The following is a 20,798-nucleotide window of genomic DNA, read 5'->3' as shown; positions in this document are numbered from 1 at the left end:
TTGTTGTTTATTACCTGGTTTATAAGCTATAAACTACAAGATCGTTTTACTGTTCTGAGACTCAAGTCAGTCTAAAACCAAATCAAGAATTTCCTAAAACGAAAGTTAGTTCAGATAAAGGACCAATCTTAAATAGCTAAGTGCACATTTAAATATTCTACTAAACATTAATATCTCCACCAGTATTTTAGAATATTAATAACGGATTGTCGGAATTGACCTATATCTAACATTTTCCTATAAGGAATATTCAGATTAAGATCCGAAATAAACAAGTGTATTCTTTAAGGGGAGAATTTTTTAAGTATTTAAAATTACCTTTAAGAGGAAATGACAGAAGAGGAGTCTTAGAGAAAGAGCGGATGGAAGAGAAAGAAAGAACCTTCGAACACTAGAACTAAGGGAATAATCGACTACGTGTAGTGACATCACACGGGATTGGGGGCTGGTGTCGTAAATTTAAAACTGACAGTACATGTATCCCCACACTTCCCTTCCAAAAAGTAATCCTGTAGACCAGCAATCTGGGACTCCGATAAGGGCACTGATTCATTCGCTCCTGTCTACAAACAACTACTGAACTTCCAGACGGACATGACGCTGGCAAAACACAGTAGCAAATATATATATACTTTTTTTTTTTTTCGGGGATTCGTTTCCAAACAGATATTCCTAAAAGATCACACTAGCTTACGTCATGAAAAGAAAAAAAAAAAAGAGTCCCAGAACCAATACAACTCCGGGTCGCAGAAACACCACCACACACTTCTCAGTGTTGAATCCGCCGGTCTAAAGCAATCAATCAAGCAACCGGAATTAGGTTAGAATACCTCGGGCCCAAGAGGCAGGGCCGTCTTCACACCAGCCAATCATATCCGAGCTGGCTCGATTTCTTATTCCTATTGGCCTACAGAAGTGTCGATCAACTTGGCGTCTTTGTACTGCGTAACCTTAGGGCGGGCTCTGAGCAAATAACCAACAAATTGGGTTCTGTCTTGGAGCGGAAGCGACTCCAGCCGTGGAGTCCTTGGTTACGCGCTACATTTCCAGGGCCGAGAAACGCTGAGATCTCAGGCCCACGGGGAGAGGAAGTGACGTAGGGACGGTGGCGGGGCGCGAGGTTTCAAGATGGCGGTTGCTGGATAGCTGACCGGGAGCCGCGGTGAAGGCCCCTACGAAGGGAAAGAGGCCGAGAATCCTCCCCTCCCGGCTTCTCGCAGTCCCAGAGCCCAGCAGAAGCGTGAGTGTGCGGGATCGTCCCCATCGGGTTCTTCATCTCGCCCGTCCCTTCCAGGGGCCCGCGCGGTCGCCGCGGGGACAGTAGGCCCTTTGGCCCCCGCTCTTCCTCTCCGCGGTTGGGGTCTCCCGGGTCACGGACTGACGGGATCCCCGAGCCTGGGGCGGAGCGGCGACCGGCGGTGAAGCGGCGGACTTCGCCCGGGTGGGTTAGCGCCGCCTCCGGTCTGTCCACGGTGATCGGTAGGTGGCCTTGGGCTTGGTATCTGCACCTCGAGTCGGGGTCAACCGTCGCTATGGTTGCGGCAGTTGCCGCCGCGGTGACGGCTGGCGGGAGCGGGCTCCTTCCCCGGGAGCCGCTCTGCCTGGTTAGCGGTCCCTCGTGGCTTTGTGGCCCGGTTTCCCCGTCGCCTCTGCTTTAAGACCAAACAGTCGTGTGCGCAGACCGAAGTTCCGCTGCCTTCAGTAAAAATGACTGTAAATAGCCTTCTGGTTCCGCAGGAGCCCGGGGAGGCCTGAGGGAGGAAAGCCACGCAGGTCGGCCGTCCGAGGTGGGAGAGCGGGTGCTGGTGCCCGCTCTGCTGGCTTCCGCGGCCCGGGGTCGGAGGAGGAACCCCTTCACCGGGTAAATTCGGTGCCGCCGGGGCGCTTTGCAACCTTTGGCAGAAGTCGGGGCAATTGAACACTTGCTGAAAGAGGCACTGACTGGTCATACCTGATAAAATCTTTATAAAGAGGGAAAGGTGTCGTTGTAAGATCTACTAAAAGCTCTACCTCTGGCCTGTAACGTTCCCCGTAAAAGGTTTATGGTTTTGCTACGCGAGCCCTGGCCATTGTGTGTGTGTATGTATGTGTGCTTCTAGGTTAACACACTTTTAAAATGCTTTTTCAGGCCCCTCGGAAGCTTAAGGACCTTCGAGGGGCCACATTATCCGATTAACTATCCTGAAACCCAATCCTAGGTATTTCCCTCGTCCCCCATCCCCCACCCCCTTTGCTTTCTCCCCCCTCAAATGTCCTGGTGCTCACATTCCCTCCTTAATTCCAAAGGTATAAAAGGGACTGCAAAACTGTCATTACATGGGGGGGAAAAAGGAGACATGTGTAATGCTTTTTGTAATACTTTAAGCAATAAAACAAAATTTTTAAAAAAAATTGTTATGAGAAGGAAAAAAAAAACTGTCATTACCCAGAGCAATGTTGAGATCTCGCTGCCCGGCAGGTCATCAGTTTGGCTCAGATGAGCTCTAATATGCTCTTGTACAACTTTTCTACAGGTTTGGACATTCTTATGTTGATCCTGGTAGCTTTGGTGGTGTTTTTTTTAAATAAACAAGTGAACCGTACAGATTGTCAACATGGGACGAAGATCCACATCATCCACCAAGAGTGGAAAATTTATGAACCCCACAGACCAAGCCCGTAAGTATCCATTAATGGGGATGCTGAAGAAGAGAAGCGGTAGAAATTGTAAGCGTTAGGGAATCTATTTCATGATGTCCTAATTACAAGATCAGCAGTGCTAGGAGTCAGTTGTGTGAAGTTATCCAGTGTTCTTGTGGGCACATGATTAACACTTCAAACATACAAAAGAAATTCACACCCCTATTTCTAATTTGATTGAATTGCACAGTAAAATTAGCTTAAAGCAGTGGTTCTCTGCCTTCCTAATGCCGCAACCCTTTAATACAGTTCCTCATGTTGTGGTGACCCCCAACCATAAAATTATTTCCGTTGCTACTTCATAACTGTAATTTTGCTACTGTTATGAATCGTAATGTAAATATCTGATATGCAGGGTGTATTTAGGCGACCCCTGTGAAAGGGTCGTTCGACCCCCAGAGGGGTTGCGACCCACAGGTTGAGAACCGCTGACTCAAAGCTTTCTTTTTGTATTCAGAATTCTGAACAAATTAATTTTGCAGGTTCTTTAACATTTCATGGCATCTTTTTTCTTTGTGTTCCTAATTCTTAAGAAAACAAAAATAATGTTGATATTTTTAGTTGGCAAAATTAGAAGGGTGCTAGTAGCATCCAGTAGGTAGAAGCCAGTGATGCTGCTAAAGAATCCACAGTGTACAGGACAGCCACACACAATACGAATTATCTGTGTTGAGAAAATGCTATAATAATGGTCACGATTTGAAAGGTCTGTATTCTCTCTTTCTCTTTCTCAAGGAAAAGAAGCCCGGAAAAGAGAATTAAAGAAGGTATGATTTCAGATGATCAAATTTGTCACATCTTACATTTGGGATGGGTGGATTTTAATATGACATTTTTAATTATTTGCCAGAAAATATACTTTATACTTCTTATAGTAAGCCATAAAATTTACTAATCCGAAATATCATATAAATGCTCCTTGACTTAAGATGAGGTTACTGTTATGTCCTGATAAATCCATCATAAATTGAAAATATCTTAAGTAAAAATGCTTTTAATAGCTTAGCCTACCTTACCTTAAACATGCTCAGAACACTTACATTAGTCTACAGTTGGGCAAAATCATCTTGCTGCTGCCCAGCATCATGAGAGAGTATTGTACTGCATACGGCTAGCCCAGGAAGGGATCTAAATTTGAAGTACAGTTTCTACTGAATGCATATGACTTTGGCACCATGGTAAAGTCATACCATGGGAAGTTAGGGGCCATCTGTACTTGGAAACTGAAGTAAGTAACCTTGCAGATAGCTCACAGTGTGTCACATTGTTTACTTATTACCTTTCCCAGTGAGCTAAAGAAATACTTTTGAAAGTAAGTTTTTTGTTAGTTATTATAATATAGTAGTTTGTTAACAGCTACTGAACTAGTGAATGAAAATAAATGTGATGCTGAATTGTTCATTTTCCTGGTTTTGTAGATGATGAATTTGTGACAAAGTGCTTCCCAGAATAAGGAAGGGTTTACTTATTAGTATCCTGCCTTAGCATGTTGAGAAAATGTTAAGATTTTAATTGGTTTCAATTGTGTATTCTTGTTGCATTGTTTAGCATTAAAATTCTGCAATATGTAATTCTGGTATATAATTTTAGAATGTAGCTGAAACCTTTGTTTATTAAATTAAAAAGCTAAAATATTTTAAGTGACTGCTTTAGGTCTCACAAATACTTGCCTCAGAAAGCACATCTAATAAATAACAATTATTTACCTCTTTGTCTAAATTTGAAACATTTCTTTAGAGTAAAAAGTTACATAGTTCTGTTTCTGGTGGTTGAAACCAGATGAGAAACCAAGAAGTTCAATCCCAGTTTAAATAGATTCTTGAAGCAGATTGAAATAAAAACTCATGAGTGTCCAGCTTCTTGACATACTGCTCTTTCCTTTTCCTAAGAACAAAAAACAGCGCATGATGGTACGAGCTGCAGTTCTGAAGATGAAGGATCCCAAACAAATTATCCGGGACATGGAGAAATTGGATGAAATGGGTAAGAATTTATTAAAGGGCTAGATTTTATGGCAGGAATATCAGTCTGATACACAAAGGCAGGCAAGCAGATAATGAGTGAAGCAGAGCAGGCATAAGAAAAACTAAAGCATGGTGGCATTTGACCTTTGAATTTGGTTTTAATATCACAACAAAATGGGCTGGTGGGGAGTTAATTGTAAACTGAAGATATCATCTGGAATAAGAGGGAAGCCATTATTTAGCTTGCGCTTATTGTTACCAGGTAATAAACACCCACATGGCCAGCTCATTGTTTTTGAGAGAAGACGGAAATCTGGCTTCTGAAATCACCTTGGGGTTTTTTGTTTGTCTTGTTTTGTTTTTTAATTTTGACAGTTACCGAGTAAATCTATTAGGCCCCATGAATATATTAGTTTCCCATTTTTTCCAATGAGATGATCCAAAGATACTTGACTACTTAGTAAGGATGTAGCAGAAATCATCAAATACTTAATATCAATTACCATATTGGGGTCCCTCCCCTTTTTTTTTTTCACATTTCATATTTTTATTCAGTCTCTATAGGAATCTTCATTATCACTGCTTTGTCATAACTGGAATCACACGAGGTACCTAGATGTTATCTTTCCTTGCATCTAAGGTAGATAGAGATGTGTGATTCTGCCACTGGAAATTTATTCCAATCACAAATACTTATTTTCTTAATATTAGAACATGGGATTTTTAATTTTTCTTTTAATAGAAGTTTCCCAACATGCAAAATTAGTCAACTCCTATGTGCTTTTCAACTGTCGGGTTTTTGCCACTCTTCTTCCTATGCCACTTTTTTTTTTTTATGTATTTTATTGATTTTTTACAGAGAGGAAGGGAGAAGGATAGAGAGCCAGAAACATCGATGAGAGAGAAACATCAATCAGCTGCCTCCCGCACACCCCAACTGGGGATGTGCCCGCAACCAAGGTACATGCCCCTGACTGGAATCGAACCGGGGACCCTTCAGTCCCCAGGCCAAAGCTCTATCCACTGAGCCAATCCGGTTAGGGCCCTCTGCCACTTTTTTTGATTACATATTAAAGTGATCCTTATAAGTTTTGTTTACAAAGGTACCCAAAATATTTCAGTGTTTGCCCAAAAACAGTAAGTTAAAGAATTACAGTGGATCTCCTTGACGATGCATTAAATGGGGGTCCAAAAAAATCCAGCTTTATGTGCATGCAGTATTACAAGCATTCTAAAGTAATTTGGCAGAGCCTGTGCACTAACCTGGGCAAGAGTTCTGGGCCAGGCTGCATGGTGCCAAATCTTTCCCAGTTCAGCTGTAACTGATCCACTTGTTGCCTCTGGTCTAAATTCCAGTAAGGACAAATGCTGTCCCCAGAGTATCAGGATATTACCTATTAAATGATCCTACATTGATTTAGGAAGTTTAATCGCACCAGGAATACTATGGTGTAAGACAATACCCTCTGGTTTTGAATAAATTGACAAGGTTAATAGTTAATGAGATTTAGGGAAGAAGATAATTAAACTTGTTATTCTTTAAGGAAAAGGGAGAAGGGAACACTATATCAGCACTCTAATTACAATTTAGAAAACTCAGTACAAACTAACTTAATCAGAAAAAAGAAATTATACATTGACTCCCATAACTGGGAAATCCCTGAGGGCTGCTGACCTCAAAAACCCAGATATCATTATCAAGCCTATTCGTCTCTCTCTGGTCTTTTGTATGTTATCTTTATTCAGAATACTGCTCATGAATTTCTTGGGGGGGGAAGGTAGAATAAGTATGGGTAATGAATGGCGGTTGGGAGACAAGGCCACACACAGATAGCTCTAGGTTTATTTCATCTCATCTCTGCTTGTGAAAGCTTCTCTCTCCCACATCTGCATTTTAAACCTCAGACAGGGATCTGGCCCCAGTTTGGATCGTGTACCATTTGATCTCTGAGTCAGTCACTGGCAAGGGTGATGGAGGGGGGCAGGTCTGACTGACCAGGCAGACTTGGGAAGAGAAGGTTATATGGTAGCGAGACAACACCATAGTTAAGTGATGAGCCAGACACTAACGTGCCTAAGATCTCAGAATTAAATGACAGAGCCAGGGATATAGGTCTCTCTGGCTGACACTTACCTATATCAAGTTATTAGCATAGAGGAGTGAAAATTGATTTTTATTACAGTGATGATGGAAATTAATTAGGTGACATTTCTTAGGAAAATACAATAAATGGCCCTCTTTAAAAGGTGTAATTTTCACTAGTACCTATTGCAGTTCTTTAGAAATTGTAGAATATATCTGGTGCCTAGCTCTCTTTTAAAAATGTTACCATAAAAATTTTTTATTAAATCATGTTGACAACCTAAATGAAGTGACCTTTTTGAGTTTAATTCCATAATCTGCTCTTTTCTCTCAGAGTTTAACCCAGTGCAACAGCCACAATTAAATGAGAAGGTGCTTAAAGACAAGCGTAAAAAGCTGCGTGAAACCTTTGAACGTATTCTACGACTCTATGAAAAAGAGAATCCAGATACTTACAAAGAATTGAGAAAGCTAGAAGTAGATTATGAACAGAAAAGGGCTCAACTTAGCCAATATTTTGATGCTGTGAAGGTAATTAAATTTCTTTTGAAAGAGAAACTAAAGTGTTATATTTAGATTTGCTCTTAAACCTGTTAATGGGAGAATTGATTGTTGAACTAACCTCTTACTCTTGGCAATTTCTTATCAAACTGAACATATACAAGAAAAATTAATCCATCTGCCAACACAGTAATAGACAAAAACTGGAAATTGCTCAGGTATTTTTAAATATCAAAAACAAAACATACCAAACTTCTGTAGTTATGATTCCATTTGTATGATATTGTAGCACAGGAAATAAATTGTAGCGGCAATTGTTTTGGGATAGCATTAGGGATTAACTGGGAATTAGTATGAAAACATGCCTTTGTCAGAACTCATTGAATTTTAAATGTCATTGTAAATTTTGCCTCAAAATAAAATTGTAAAAAAACAAATGCTATAATTTTTGTAAAGTAGGTAGTATGGGTCCCATTTACAGAGAAAACTAAGATAACTTGCTCAGTCATGCAGCTAATATGTGACAGAACTTCATCAAAGTCAGACTAATTTTAGAGCCCAAGCTCTGCCACTGGAAGTGTACTGTTAATTCATATGTGTTATTTATCATCCAGAATATTAAATATGGTGACTTTAGTACTAGACACTTAGACAATTGGACTTCTCTAAACAGCAGCTATTTCAAACCAAAACCAAAAAATTCATTGATACAGGGAGAAAAACAATTGGGTATGGTTCTTTTAGAGGAGATAGATTTTTTTCAATTTATTGACAGACTGGAAATATTAATTAGGCCTGTTCTTATTCTGTGACATTTATGTTAGGTGAAAAGCAAATCCCAAGTTATTCAGCTGACACTGAATTTTTAGTGTTGAGTTTGTGGATTACTCTTACCCTTCAACTAACAGATTCTCTCTGTTGCAGAATGCTCAGCATGTGGAAGTGGATAGTATCCCTTTGCCAGATATGCCTCATGCTCCTTCCAACATCTTGATCCAGGACATTCCACTTCCTGGTGCCCAGCCACCCTCCATCCTTAAGAAGACCTCAGCCTATGGGTAGGTTGTAGCATAATCAAATTGCACGTATTAAAAGCACCGCTGGACTATCTAGAGCAGTGGTTCTCAACCTTCTGGCCCTTTAAATATAGTTCCTCATGTTGTGACCCAACCATAAAATTATTTTCGTTGCTACTTCATAACTGTAATTTTGCTACTGTTATGAATCGTAATGTAAATATCTGATATGCAGGATGGTCTTAGGCGACCCTGTGAAAGGGTCATTCGACCACCAAAGGGGTCGCGACCCACAGGTTGAGAGCCGAAGTAGAGCCAAAATTAATGCAGCAGGAAATAAAAGACAATGTGTATATAAGCAGCATCTGAATTGATTAAAAATGAAATTTTAAAGTTCCTTGGAAATTGTTTAGAGGAGGAAGTAAATACACTGTTAATGTGATACCTATAAAATTTTCTTTACAGACCTCCAACTAGGGCAGTTTCTATTCTTCCTCTTCTTGGGCATGGTGTTCCACGTTTGCCCCCTGGTAGAAAACCTCCAGGTCCACCCCCTGGTCCACCTCCTCCTCAGGTCTTGCAAATGTATGGCCGTAAAGTGGGCTTTGCCCTGGATCTTCCCCCTCGCCGACGAGATGAAGACATGTTATATAGTCCTGAACTTGGTAAGGCGTGAATGTTCCTTTTGCTCTTACAGCCTTTCCACTATCATTTTTTTGTTGTTGTTGGCCCCGTTTCACATCTTGTTCACCACCCTCAGAATTTGGGAAATAAATAAGGATACCATATACATACTAAAGGATGGATAAATCATAGGATCTAGCCAAGTAAAAGCATCAAACATAACAAAGCATAGAACTGTTTATTGTGTTTCAAATTGGGCTATTCTTAGAAATACCACTTACTACCAATTCCCTAAGACTTAGCTATCTGTTTCCCTTTCAGCTTTGTCATCTGCGCTGAGTATTATTGTATAGTCACAGTGATTGTGTATATGTGTATGTATACAACCTTCTAAGTGTAATTTATTTTCAAATTTGAATTTTAACTATTGCCAAATGAAAATATTGTCAGACCATCTGAATAGCTGAGATCTACACAAATTTTTAAAACAATTAGATAATTGTGTTACATAATGAGCATAATTTTCTGTGTTTCGGAGTATCAGGTAAAGGAGGATCCAGTCATATTACGTGTTCCCTGTTCCCTCCTCCCTTTTCAGCTCAACGGGGTCATGATGATGATGTTTCCAGCACCAGTGAAGATGATGGCTATCCTGAGGACATGGATCAAGATAAGCATGATGACAGTACTGATGATAGCGACACTGACAGATCAGACGGAGAAAGTGACGGAGATGAATTTGTGCACCGTGATGATAATGAAAGAAATAACAATGAAGAAAAAAAATCAGGTATGTGCAGATGAAAGTTCCAGGTATTGATCAATAAACAGGACACAGACTGAAGGTCCTGATTTATTAATTTATCTGTGGAAATAATTGTGAGCTCCTTGCAAGGAAGGATCATAGCTATATTCTTTATATCTCAGGTATCTCAAAGTTCTTGACACATACTAAGTACTAATGGATGTAATATAATAAAAATGTCTATGTAATAAAGTTCACTTTTGGGGGAAAAAATAATAGCTATTCAACAGCATAAAGATGTACTCATGGGCATGTACAGGAAAGAAAGGATAAAAACCACATAACTATATTGGGAAAACCACATTCACATTTTTGTTTTCTAATAAGTCTATTTAAATATCTACATTTGAAGCCCTTTAAATTATGTGTGATCATAGTATATTACATGAACCAGAACCATAATTATACAAATAGGCCTTTGAGTGGAGTCATGACTTAATGGAAACAGGTTATATCCATAATGTATGTTATGTGTTTGATTATTATAAATTCAGACTGAGTTAGGTGTGATTTTAAAAAGTAACTGACATTCATCAAGAAAATTTCAACCATTGTAATAGGTACCGAGCATTATAAAATGTATAATGCATCACACCCCAATAGTCTTAGAGCTTCTTTTGGAATTATTTTTGTAGCCTACATTTCTGTATTTATGTTTTAATAAGACTACCAATATTAGTACTTATAATGATGACAATTTTTTCTCCTGTTTCTTACGAATTATGGTTGCAAATGAAAAATCTAGTTTAAAAGGGTGGCTAGAGAGAACTGGTAATGAAAAATTATGGGGCACCCTTACTATGGAGCTAGTACTAGAAAGTAGAAAGCCCTTAGAGCAGCGGTTCTCAACCTGCGGGTCGCGACCCCTTTGGGGGTCGAATGACCCTTTCACAGGGGTCGCCTAAGACCATCGGAAAACACATATATAATTACGTATTGTTTTTGTGATTAATCACTATGCTTGAATTATGTTCAATTTATAACAATGAAAATACATCCTGCATATCGGATATTTACATTACGATTCATAACAGTAGCAAAATTACAGTTAAGAAGTAGCAACGAAAATAATTTTATGGTTGGGGGTCACCACAACATGAGGAACTGTATTAAAGGGTCGCGGCATTAGGAAGGTTGAGAACCACTGCCTTAGAGCCACAGCGGCTCCCATTTCTTCTGGGACCTTGTGATCTTTGCCTTATTTTCCTCTTTCTGACAACTGGTTTTTTTAACATGTACTTATCAATGCACACTTGGTGATCAGTGCATTCATTCAGATAATATTTACTGAGTTTTTACTATATGCAAGGCATTTTTGCAGACACTAAGGATGTGGTGGAAACAAAACTAAAGCCGGCCCGCATGGAACTCCTATCCTTTTGTAAATGTTTACCAAGAATGCTCCTAACACTGCATCATTTCATATGACATTGAAAAGTGTCTAGTGAATAGCCTTTTTGTCAGTTAAGAATTTCCTTCTAGTTCTAGTTTTCTAAGAACTATAATAAATACTTTTTAAGCATCTGTCAGAATGTTGTTTTTTATTGTAATGAACTGCATTATGGCTTGTCTAGGGTAAAAGGCAAAAGATTTACATTATAGCTTTGTGATGTTAAACCGTCTTACATTTCTGGGACCAATCTTATGGGTTTACAATTTCCTTTTCTTTTTTAAACTGTCATTCAATTTGCTTATATTTTATGTTGGCTAGTAGGTTAGTTTTGGTATCATTTATGATATCATTTTGATATCATTTAGTATTATGCTAGTTTCATGAGTTCTGGATAGCATTCCATCCTTTCCTATGCCCTTTTACAGGAAATTTTTGTAACGTAATGTTTGGTGAATTTCTTTGTAAATATCATTTTAGCCAGGTGCCTTTTAGTGAGTAAATCTTTGACTACCGTTTCATTTTTATTTAGTCTGGTCATACCACTTCTTTTACCAATTTTAGTAACTTATATTCTTAAAAATTGTCTATTTTTATCTGGGTGTTCAATTTTATTGGCATAAAGATGTTATTAGTATTATTGAAGTTGGTTTTTTTTTAATCACTTTTAAGTCACTATAGCATGTATTTACCAGCAGTTGGCACTTTATATACTACCTTTAATATGGCTCTCTCTATCTGTGCTTATCTTCTGCAAAGTTTTACAGTAAATTTACAGGCAGCATTTGTGTCTAGTAATTTAAGGCATATGTTATTTAGTAAGCATTTATTGAATTTTGTTGATGCCAATTCACCCCCCTTTCTCTCCCTCCTCTGGCACCTTAGGTCTGAGTGTACGATTTGCAGATATGCCTGGGAAATCCAGGAAGAAGAAGAAGAACATTAAGGAGCTGACTCCTCTTCAAGCCATGATGCTTCGAATGGCAGGTAAGGTAGGGAAAGAGTAGTGAATCACCTTTTGGTATTTCCTCATGCCAGTTTCTTTACATACGTTTTCCCAATTAGTATCCCATCCACCCTGAAATAAGTAACAAATCCTCATTTTACAAAAGGTAAGGTTTGGAGACATGAAGGTGCCCAAAGTTACACACAGCTAGTAAGTGGTTGAACTGGCATTTAAATCCAGGTCTGTCTTGTTCTAAAGCCTGCTCCACCATGCTGCACCAGCACAGAAGAGTAGAATGCCACTTGATTCTTCCACATCTTAGGTATTTTATTGAAGAAGCCTATTTGGTTGTTAATTGTAAGAAAGCATTTATTGAGCATATGTCTTCAAACATCACTCTTTTATAGGCTGTAAAAAATCAGTCAACTCCATTTACCTGGTTTAAAATTTCTTTCAGGTCAGGAAATCCCTGAGGAGGGACGAGAAGTAGAGGAATTTTCAGAGGACGATGATGAGGGTGATTCTGATGACTCTGAAGCAGAAAAGCAGTCACAAAAGCAGCATAAAGAGGAATCTCTTTCTGATGGCACATCTGCTTCTTCACAGCAGCAAGCTCCCCCACAGTCTGTTCCCCCTTCTCAGATACAAGCACCTCCCATGCCAGGACCACCTCCTCTTGGACCACCTCCTGCTCCACCTTTACGGCCACCTGGACCACCTACGGGCCTTCCTCCTGGACCACCTCCAGGTAAGCATTTCCATATTATGAGTAAATAATTAAATCCACATGTGGTTAGAGTGAAGTTACTCCAAAAAATATATCATTAGTATTGATGTTTTCTTATTTATCCTAGCGCAATTCCTTAAGAAATCAAGGATTCTCAAAGGATAGATAAGTGCAACTGGTTTATTCTTCCAGCATTGTTTGCAACTTAGTTTTCCTGATACCCATCTTTTTCTCCCAAGAGCTTCCTTTTTCATCATTCTTTAGTTCTGATTCTAGCAGGCAGAATCTGGAGTATTTAACCAAGAGTTTATTTAATACTACTTTTTTTTTTTTTTAAATTAATGCTATTTTTTTTAATATTTTATTGATTTTTTTACAGAGAGGAAGGGAGAGAGATAGAGAGTTAGAAACATCGATGAGAGAGAAACATCGATCAGCTGCCTCCTGCACATCTCCTACTGGGGATGTGCCCGCAACCCAGGTACATGCCCTTGACCGGAATCGAACCCGGGACCTTTCAGTCCGCAGCTGACGCTCTATCCACTGAGCCAAACCGGTTTTGGCTAATACTACTTTTTAATATGACAAGTTGGCCCCATTTAAAATTGGTAGCCAGTGGTACTAGAACACAGTAAATATTATCTTACATCCTTTGGTTTGGGGATTATTGGATGTCAGTGTAATCTTTATAGTTAGAGACGAAAGTGTTAACCAGGTCTTTGGCTTAAAAATATAAAAAGTTTATTTACAATATGAAACAATGTATAGGACTTCTTGGCTTTTCATGATTTTATTCCTTTTCTACAGCCAATTAAGTTTTCTTCAATTGAGTTCATCTTTTTCCTATGGTCCAAAGCAAAATGACCTATCTTATGTCATTCTCAGTGGTCCTTGTCTTTATCTTAATGAGTTTCAGGAGGTCATTAAAGCACTTTACTCTATAGTCCATTTTCAGCTCATGTTGGAACCATTTAAAAATTCTTCTCACCTTCATATGTTTCCAGCCCAACAGAGCTGTGATTGCGTATCCTTTTGGTCAGTGCTGGAAAATAAAGAGGTGATCCGAAAGAAATTCAGTACCCTGTCTCTGGTGCTCAGATATTTGTTGGATGAATTCTGCTTCCACACATTTCAATCAGTTTTTGAAGTTATCTGATTTCATGTTAAAGTGATAAATCATACCACATTTGAGTTACCTTTATTTATATCATAGTTACTGCTTGATATATATTTGTTTGACATGAATTTATTTTTATCTTTTCAGGAGCTCCTCCGTTCCTGAGACCACCTGGAATGCCAGGACTCCGAGGGCCTTTACCCCGACTTTTACCTCCAGGACCACCACCAGGCCGACCCCCTGGCCCTCCTCCAGGTCCGCCTCCAGGTCTGCCTCCTGGCCCTCCTCCTCGGGGACCCCCACCAAGGCTACCTCCCCCTGCACCTCCAGGTAAAGCTTTTGATTTCCAGAGTGAACACTTGTCTACTATACAGGGTAGGGCAAAAGTAGGTCTACAGTTGTGATATGCAAACACAGTTTATTCTTGTAGCATTATTGATTAATTATTGTATCATTTTCTATTCAACCAACTGTGAACCTACTTTTGCCCCACTCTGTATATTTTATTTGCTCTAGGACATATTTTCACATTTCAATAACCTGAAATGAAGGGGTATCTTAAAATGGTGATTTTAATTGCTATTATCCTGGGTTGAACTTGAGTTCTTTCATAGAGTATTTGCATCATTTCTGCCTGTCACTTGAGGGACTCTCTAGCCAGAGACCACTTTGGATTAAACTCTCCATTTGAGTTTTTAGTTCTTCATTTATAATTGTAGTGATTCCATACATCTACATCAGTACCAACTTAAAGTTCAAAATCACAAGGGTGGTGGTGTTTTTTTTCTCAACCCAGTATCAGTGCTAGATATGCATTTCCTTGTTGTTATGTGTGGCAAGTGTAATTTTGGTTTACTGCACTGACCGTCCCAGTTTAATATGAAGGTCTTTTAAGCCCCCAGCTTGGACATTTTTTTTCCCTCTCTTAGTTGTATATGGAATATTTATGAGTTTGTATAAGCCGTAGCATCTTAGATTTGACAAAATTTGGTACTTAATATTCATTCATAAAAATGGCAGTTGAAGAAAATTAAACCTGCTATTCTTGGTAAAATGTTGATGGTATGTCTGAACCGTCACTGGAACTTCAATTCTTTTCCAGGAATGGTGACATATTGTGATCAGTTACAGTATCTTATTTCCCACTCATGGAGTTACCATTTTGGGGAGAGGAGTGGTGTGGAGATCAAACCCCAACCTTGTCTACACTATACAGCTAGAATAGACTCTTGAACTGTCAAATTTGAAATTTAACTATTTTAAAATCATATTTGAAACTAGTTGGTGTTTTCAGTTTTACTTTATATTTTAAAGTAGTACATTGTTAAGAGAAGAAAACACTACTACTATTAGTATAAAATACAGACTAAAGGTGAATATTGTTTTATAATAAATAAATTCCTTACTACCAGAATATAGTCAAGTTTCAAATAGTAAGCATGATTTCAGCTTATTTTATGTAAATTTTCCATTTTTTTAAAAGTTGTCGGCCTGTTTTTAACACCTTAGTCACAGTTATATTTTATTAGTTCCTGCTGTGTTCATCAGCCTGTTTTCTCCTTCATTTAGGTATCCCTCCACCTCGTCCTGGCATGATGCGCCCACCTTTGGTGCCTCCACTCGGACCTGCCCCACCTGGGCTTTTCCCACCGGCTCCCTTGCCAAACCCAGGAGTGTTAAGTGCTCCACCCAATTTGATTCAGCGACCCAAGGCGGATGACACCAGTGCAGCCACCATTGAGAAGAAAGCCACAGCAACCATCAGTGCCAAGCCACAAATCACTAATCCCAAGGCAGAGATTACTCGATTCGTGCCCACCGCACTGAGGGTCCGTCGGGAGAATAAAGGGGCTACTGCTGCTCCCCAGAGAAAGTCAGAGGATGATTCTGCTGTGCCTCTTGCCAAAGCAGCCCCCAAATCTGGTCCAACTGTTCCCGTCTCAGTACAAACTAAGGATGATGTATATGAAGCTTTTATGAAAGAAATGGAAGGGCTGCTGTGACAACTTTTGATGCCCGAACACACTTCTGTTCATATCATTGGTTCGTGGAAAAAGAGGCTCTTAGGAAACTTAGGCAAAAGAGCTACTTTTATTGTCAGGGTATTTTCTAATTTCAGTTGAAGGAATATCTTAAAAGTTTAGCCTTGTTTGGAATTCACTGCATACAAGAGAGGGTATTTCACTCAGGCTAGGTTGGTTACTGAAGCAGTTCTGCTGCAAACGTCCATTCCCTTTCATACCACCACTTTCGTCCCATTTCTTCCCCTCCAATCCTTTGGAACTTGTGATCTGGGGCATATTTGTTTTTGATTCTCTTGTGTGCTGTGGGCTCTGGAGTAGAGATTTTTTGGGGGAGGAAACAGTTTCTTTTACTCCATCTTGCCTTTTGTGTTTATTTTTAATATTTTCTTGTAAATATTTTGTAATATTGTAGTGAAATGGATCACAACGTCATTTCCTAATACCAAGCAAGACATGTGGGAAGAAAATGTACAATTCCTTAATTAAAATTATTTCCCACTGACCTAAACTTTTGAGTGTTTCATGAAATAAATGTTCTACCCCAAGATCCTCTGAGTTCCTAATAATGTATAAACATGTTATCTTTTTTATGATCAGAAAAGTACCTTGGGTTTAAAAGTACAGAATGAGAATCTTATTGAAAATGAGATTAAACTAAGTTTTAAAGTTAAGGGATAAAGAAGAGAAATAATTATTTTCCCTCAGAACTACCTTGTTGACTTTTAAAAAATCGAGAGGTGTTATTTATTGCTAAGAACATATTTAGTCTTATCCTCAAAGATGACACTTCCCCCAGAGCTTTGTGACCTGATTGAATGGCAAACCTTTTGAAACATTTTCAAAACTATTAAAAAATCAGAAAAGGTTACTTTCTTTTTTGAATGTGTTGAGTTTATTAAGCTTTTCTTTATAAAAGCACATACAATGAATAAGAATGCTTAATGATGTTAATTTGCATTGATAATATTTTATTTTCAAAGTGCTTTAATCACTAACTCATCTACCCTGTAATTCTGGGAAATGACTTCAAAAGATATTTTCTCCATTTTAGAGATGAGAGTATCAAAGCTGAAACGCTCATGTGATTAATCCAGTGGCCCAAATAGTGTATTCCATAGGCAGACACACACATTCCTGCACACACACACATAATGAAACAATGTATGCATTGCATTCAGGCTAGGCATACCTATTCTTACTTTTCATTATATCTTAGATCCCTTTCATGTGTACCTATAACGTAAAAAATAATATAAGATTTATTGAATAATGTATGAAAGAGGGAGAAGTCATTGAATATATGTACAATAAATTGTTAATACTGTAAAACTCAAAATAGTGTTTGGCACATGGTAAATATGTGTTTTTTAGAACTATATTTGCATTTCAGAATGAGACCTGTGGCTATGGGTAGGGGATAGATGGACTCAAGGGTGAAAGACCAGGGGTGGGAAGACACATTAGGAGACCACTGCAGGCCGAAGATGGAGAGTACCCAGACAGCACAGGAGGGTGGAAAAGAGTTGAAAGATCTATTGCAGAGCTAGAAAGCACAAGACTGGATTATCAATTTACTGTAGAGAGTGAGGCAGAAGAGAATAATTTAGGGTCTCCAATTTAGGGCTTGGGTTGTGGGTAGCATCAGTAGGGAATAAAAGGTGTGAAGCTGTAGAGGAAAAGGATGGTAGAACCGCTAACATAGGGTGTTTACTGTGTGCCAGGCATCCTGCGAAGTGTTTTATGTGTATTTAATCCTTACCCAACCCTGTGAAGTAGCTACCCATCATTTCCTTCATTTTACAGATGTTAATTGAGGGGTGTAATGAAGGGAATGGGCCCAGTTTGGGACAGGCTGCATTTCAGATCCCTGTGAGATAACCTCATGGAAATCTCGAGTAGGCTGGTGAAGTATGAAGCTCAGGAGGCAGGTAGAGGATACTATCATAAACACTGAATGAGAGAAAATACCAAAGGGAAAGAAAAGTGAAGCAGAAATTATAAATCACTGATAATAGTGATTGAGCTCTTACCATACACGAGTCACTAACTGCTATATAATAAGGAATTATTACCCTACTTTTTAAAAATATATATTTTTATTGATTTTAGAAAGAAGGAGAGGAGAGAGAAATATCAATGATGAGGAGAGAATCATTGATTGGCTGCCTCCTGCATGCCCCCTACTGGGGATTGAGCCTGCAACCCAGGCATATGCCCTTGACCAGAATCGAACCTGGGACCCTTCAGTCCACAAGCCAACAGTCTATCCACTGAGCCAAATGGGCTATGGCTCCCTACTTTTATGAATGAGAAAACCAAGGCTTAGTAAACATACATAAATGTCTAGATTTTTATTGGGTTGAATGTTTTTTATGACAATTTTTTTTTAATTATATGACAAGTTCAAATCAGGATAACATCGATTTTTATTTGGACTGGGCAAATGAGAAGCTGGATATTGGAAGAAGGGAGGAAAGTAAGGCCACCGCATTTATTTAATATATACATTTAAATATATAAGTATATATAAGTATGTAAATTTAAAATTATTAGAAATATATGGATTACCATGTTAAACTAAAATATTGTTACTCTATATGAAGACACACAAAAAGATAAAATCAAGATGAAAAGTCCCTTGATGAACATGAAAACAAGGGGATGTTAGAGGACTCAGATATTTAAAGTACATAAATGTGGAACTGAAATACCCATGGACAGCAGCTCTCTTGCATGGTGCTCAGACACTGCAACATTTGCTTTGAGATTTCTGTCTACTTCCACTCCTCAGCAAGCCCTCTTCTCCGTGTCACACGTTTTCCTTTAGCTGTTGAGAAAGGAGGAAGCAGCCCATGAACAGGCCTGGACTGTTAGCAGGCACTGGTGTTGCTAGGAGTTGGCCTGACACAGCTACACAGTGGTTTATTGTGGAAATTTCCACAGAACACCAATACCAGACAAGGCCATTCTGCGGCTGTGAAAAATCAAAACAAGCACTCTGCAATCATGTCTGAACACAAAAATATGAGAGTTGTCCAAAATACAAAAATGACCAAACAGACCCCTATGCTGGCCAACATGCATTAACATATGCACCAATTACAACTTTAGCCTCATTCCATTTCTTGCATCTTATTAGAGGTATTTACCCAAATTATAGGCTTCCCTCTATTCCCAACAGCATGCAATCCTGGGCAAAGCCCCAAAGTTAGTGAACACAAACCCAAAACCTATAATAAATCCCAATACCCTCTTAGTGAAACACACCACACCTCCCCACAGTATGTATTCTCTCTTGCTGCAAAGAGCAATAAACCCAACTTGTTTAACTACAGGCATGTTCATGGTGGTCTTTGGATGGAAAGCATAGATGAAAACAGATTCATCTGAAGCAGTGGTTCTCAACCTGTGGGTCGTGACCCCTTTGGGGGTCGAACGACCCTTTTACGTATTGTTTTTGTGATTAATCACTATGCTTTAATTATGTTCAATTTGTAACAATGAAATTGGGGGTCATTAATTATGTTCAATTTGTAACAATGAAATTGGGGGTCACCACAACATGAACTGTATTAAAGGGTAGCGGCATTAGGAAGGTTGAGAACCACTGATTCTAAAGCACTCATTGCTGGGACCAGGACTCTCAACTCATGAGTAGCATGAATCTCTGTATGAGGTGCCACCTGCTCAGGGCTGGGAGGTTAAATTCATGCTGAATTGAGTTTCTGTATTTTGTTGAAGCACTTCAATGTTGAGTTTATTATGTATCCCTAGGAATAAGATCTCCCAGAATTTTTTGTCTGACCAGTATTCTTTGGTAAAACTGTTTTTAGTCTTCCCTTCCCTGTTTTCATTGCTTGTTAGCTTGTTTAATATTTAGTGTTGTCTGTAAGAGGCAAAGTCTGTAGGAAGAAGATGGACATAGGCCTGAAAAGCCTGTTTCTGAGCTGATCTCCAAGAGCTGAATATTTCAGAATTTCTCCTCAGACCAGTGACCTTAGGACAAACTGTTTCAGGTGGCCATTTTAACTCTGATAGACTTCTTCCTCACGCTTGTCTTTTTGTTCCTGAGAACTGGTTTGTTTAGTTTTTCTCTGCCTGGACCCATGGGTAATGACTGGCCATTGGCCAAGTTCTGGGGATCAGAAATTACACATCTTTACAAGACATTATTTCTCCTAGTTAATCTAAAACTGCACCTCTTCCAGGCCAAACACCTGCTTCCTTTATGTCTACTCATTATAACAGTAATTTGTACACCTATCTCTTAAATAGGCACAACTTCATCAGGGATCTTTTGGAATTGCAATGGTCACTTAAGCTTTTGACATGAACAAGATAGTTTATTAGAAAAGTACTTAACAGCAAAAGCAAATAAGCCCTCATGAGCAGACGCCTGTCTGGTTCGTTTAAAAGAAAGATAATTTTGTTCAATGTAGGGCTTATCCCTCCTTCGTTTCCATAACTGGAATTAAGTTGCGCTGGCTTTTTAATTGCATGGCTTGATAAAATTATCAAGGACCCAAGTTACTATCCAAATGTGCTATCATTCTCTTTAATGCATGCACTAGTGGCCCAGTGCACAGATTCATGCACATTGAAATTAATTAGAAGAAATATCTTAATATCACTATTCACCCTTTTTCTATAATAGAAGTGTCAAATTCATGATCAACAATGACAGATTGAAACACACGCATGCGAGCCAGCGAGAGCTTTATATGTATTGTGCATGCACGAGTCAACATTTATTTTTAAATTGCCAGTGCATGTCATATGTACGCCGGCCAGTCAATCAGTCAGTCGGATGGTAGCATGGATGGGCGGTCAGTCAGAAGGAGAAAAATATATATAGATATAGATAGATATAGATAGATACACATAGATATATAGATAGATATAGATATAGATTAAAATCTGTT

General features: G+C 38.9%; 1 protein-coding gene across 3 annotated transcripts; it reads left to right on the top strand.

Annotated features, from left to right (window-relative positions):
• Positions 1–1,066: 1,066 nt before the first annotated feature.
• On the top strand, positions 1,067–16,741 carry WBP11 (WW domain binding protein 11). Of its 3 annotated transcripts, XM_023750062.1 has the most exons (13): positions 1,067–1,240; positions 2,129–2,198; positions 2,514–2,658; positions 3,415–3,446; positions 4,569–4,662; positions 7,061–7,257; positions 8,152–8,285; positions 8,709–8,908; positions 9,466–9,657; positions 11,948–12,049; positions 12,466–12,756; positions 14,000–14,182; positions 15,422–15,855. In XM_023750062.1, exons 3-13 carry the CDS (start codon positions 2,595–2,597, stop codon positions 15,853–15,855), a joined length of 1,923 nt encoding a protein of 640 aa, XP_023605830.1. In that variant the 5' UTR covers positions 1,067–1,240; positions 2,129–2,198; positions 2,514–2,594. The 3 variants fall into 3 exon arrangements, with proteins under 3 accessions (XP_023605830.1, XP_006084338.1, XP_023605832.1); XM_006084276.3 differs by lacking the exon at positions 2,129–2,198 and having other exon boundaries at positions 1,069–1,240; positions 15,422–16,741; XM_023750064.1 differs by lacking the exons at positions 1,067–1,240; positions 2,129–2,198 and having other exon boundaries at positions 2,573–2,706; positions 15,422–16,741.
• The last annotated feature ends 4,057 nt before the right edge of the window (positions 16,742–20,798 follow it).

The sequence above is a fragment of the Myotis lucifugus genome, unplaced genomic scaffold, assembly GCF_000147115.1.
Source record: "Myotis lucifugus unplaced genomic scaffold, Myoluc2.0 scaffold_10, whole genome shotgun sequence".
Classification (NCBI taxonomy): domain Eukaryota; kingdom Metazoa; phylum Chordata; class Mammalia; order Chiroptera; family Vespertilionidae; genus Myotis; species Myotis lucifugus.
This window is presented reverse-complemented; position numbering and strand designations above follow the sequence as displayed.

Bases quoted from the DNA above. Each gene is read 5' to 3' on its own strand.
- WBP11 (XM_006084276.3), top strand. From the start codon at position 2,595: ATGGGACGAAGATCCACATCATCCACCAAGAGTGGAAAATTTATGAAC. The intron at 4,663-7,060 runs GTAAGAATTTAT...CTTTTCTCTCAG, and splicing joins GGAGAAATTGGATGAAATGG to AGTTTAACCCAGTGCAACAG. The intron at 8,286-8,708 runs GTAGGTTGTAGC...TTTTCTTTACAG, and splicing joins AAGAAGACCTCAGCCTATGG to ACCTCCAACTAGGGCAGTTT.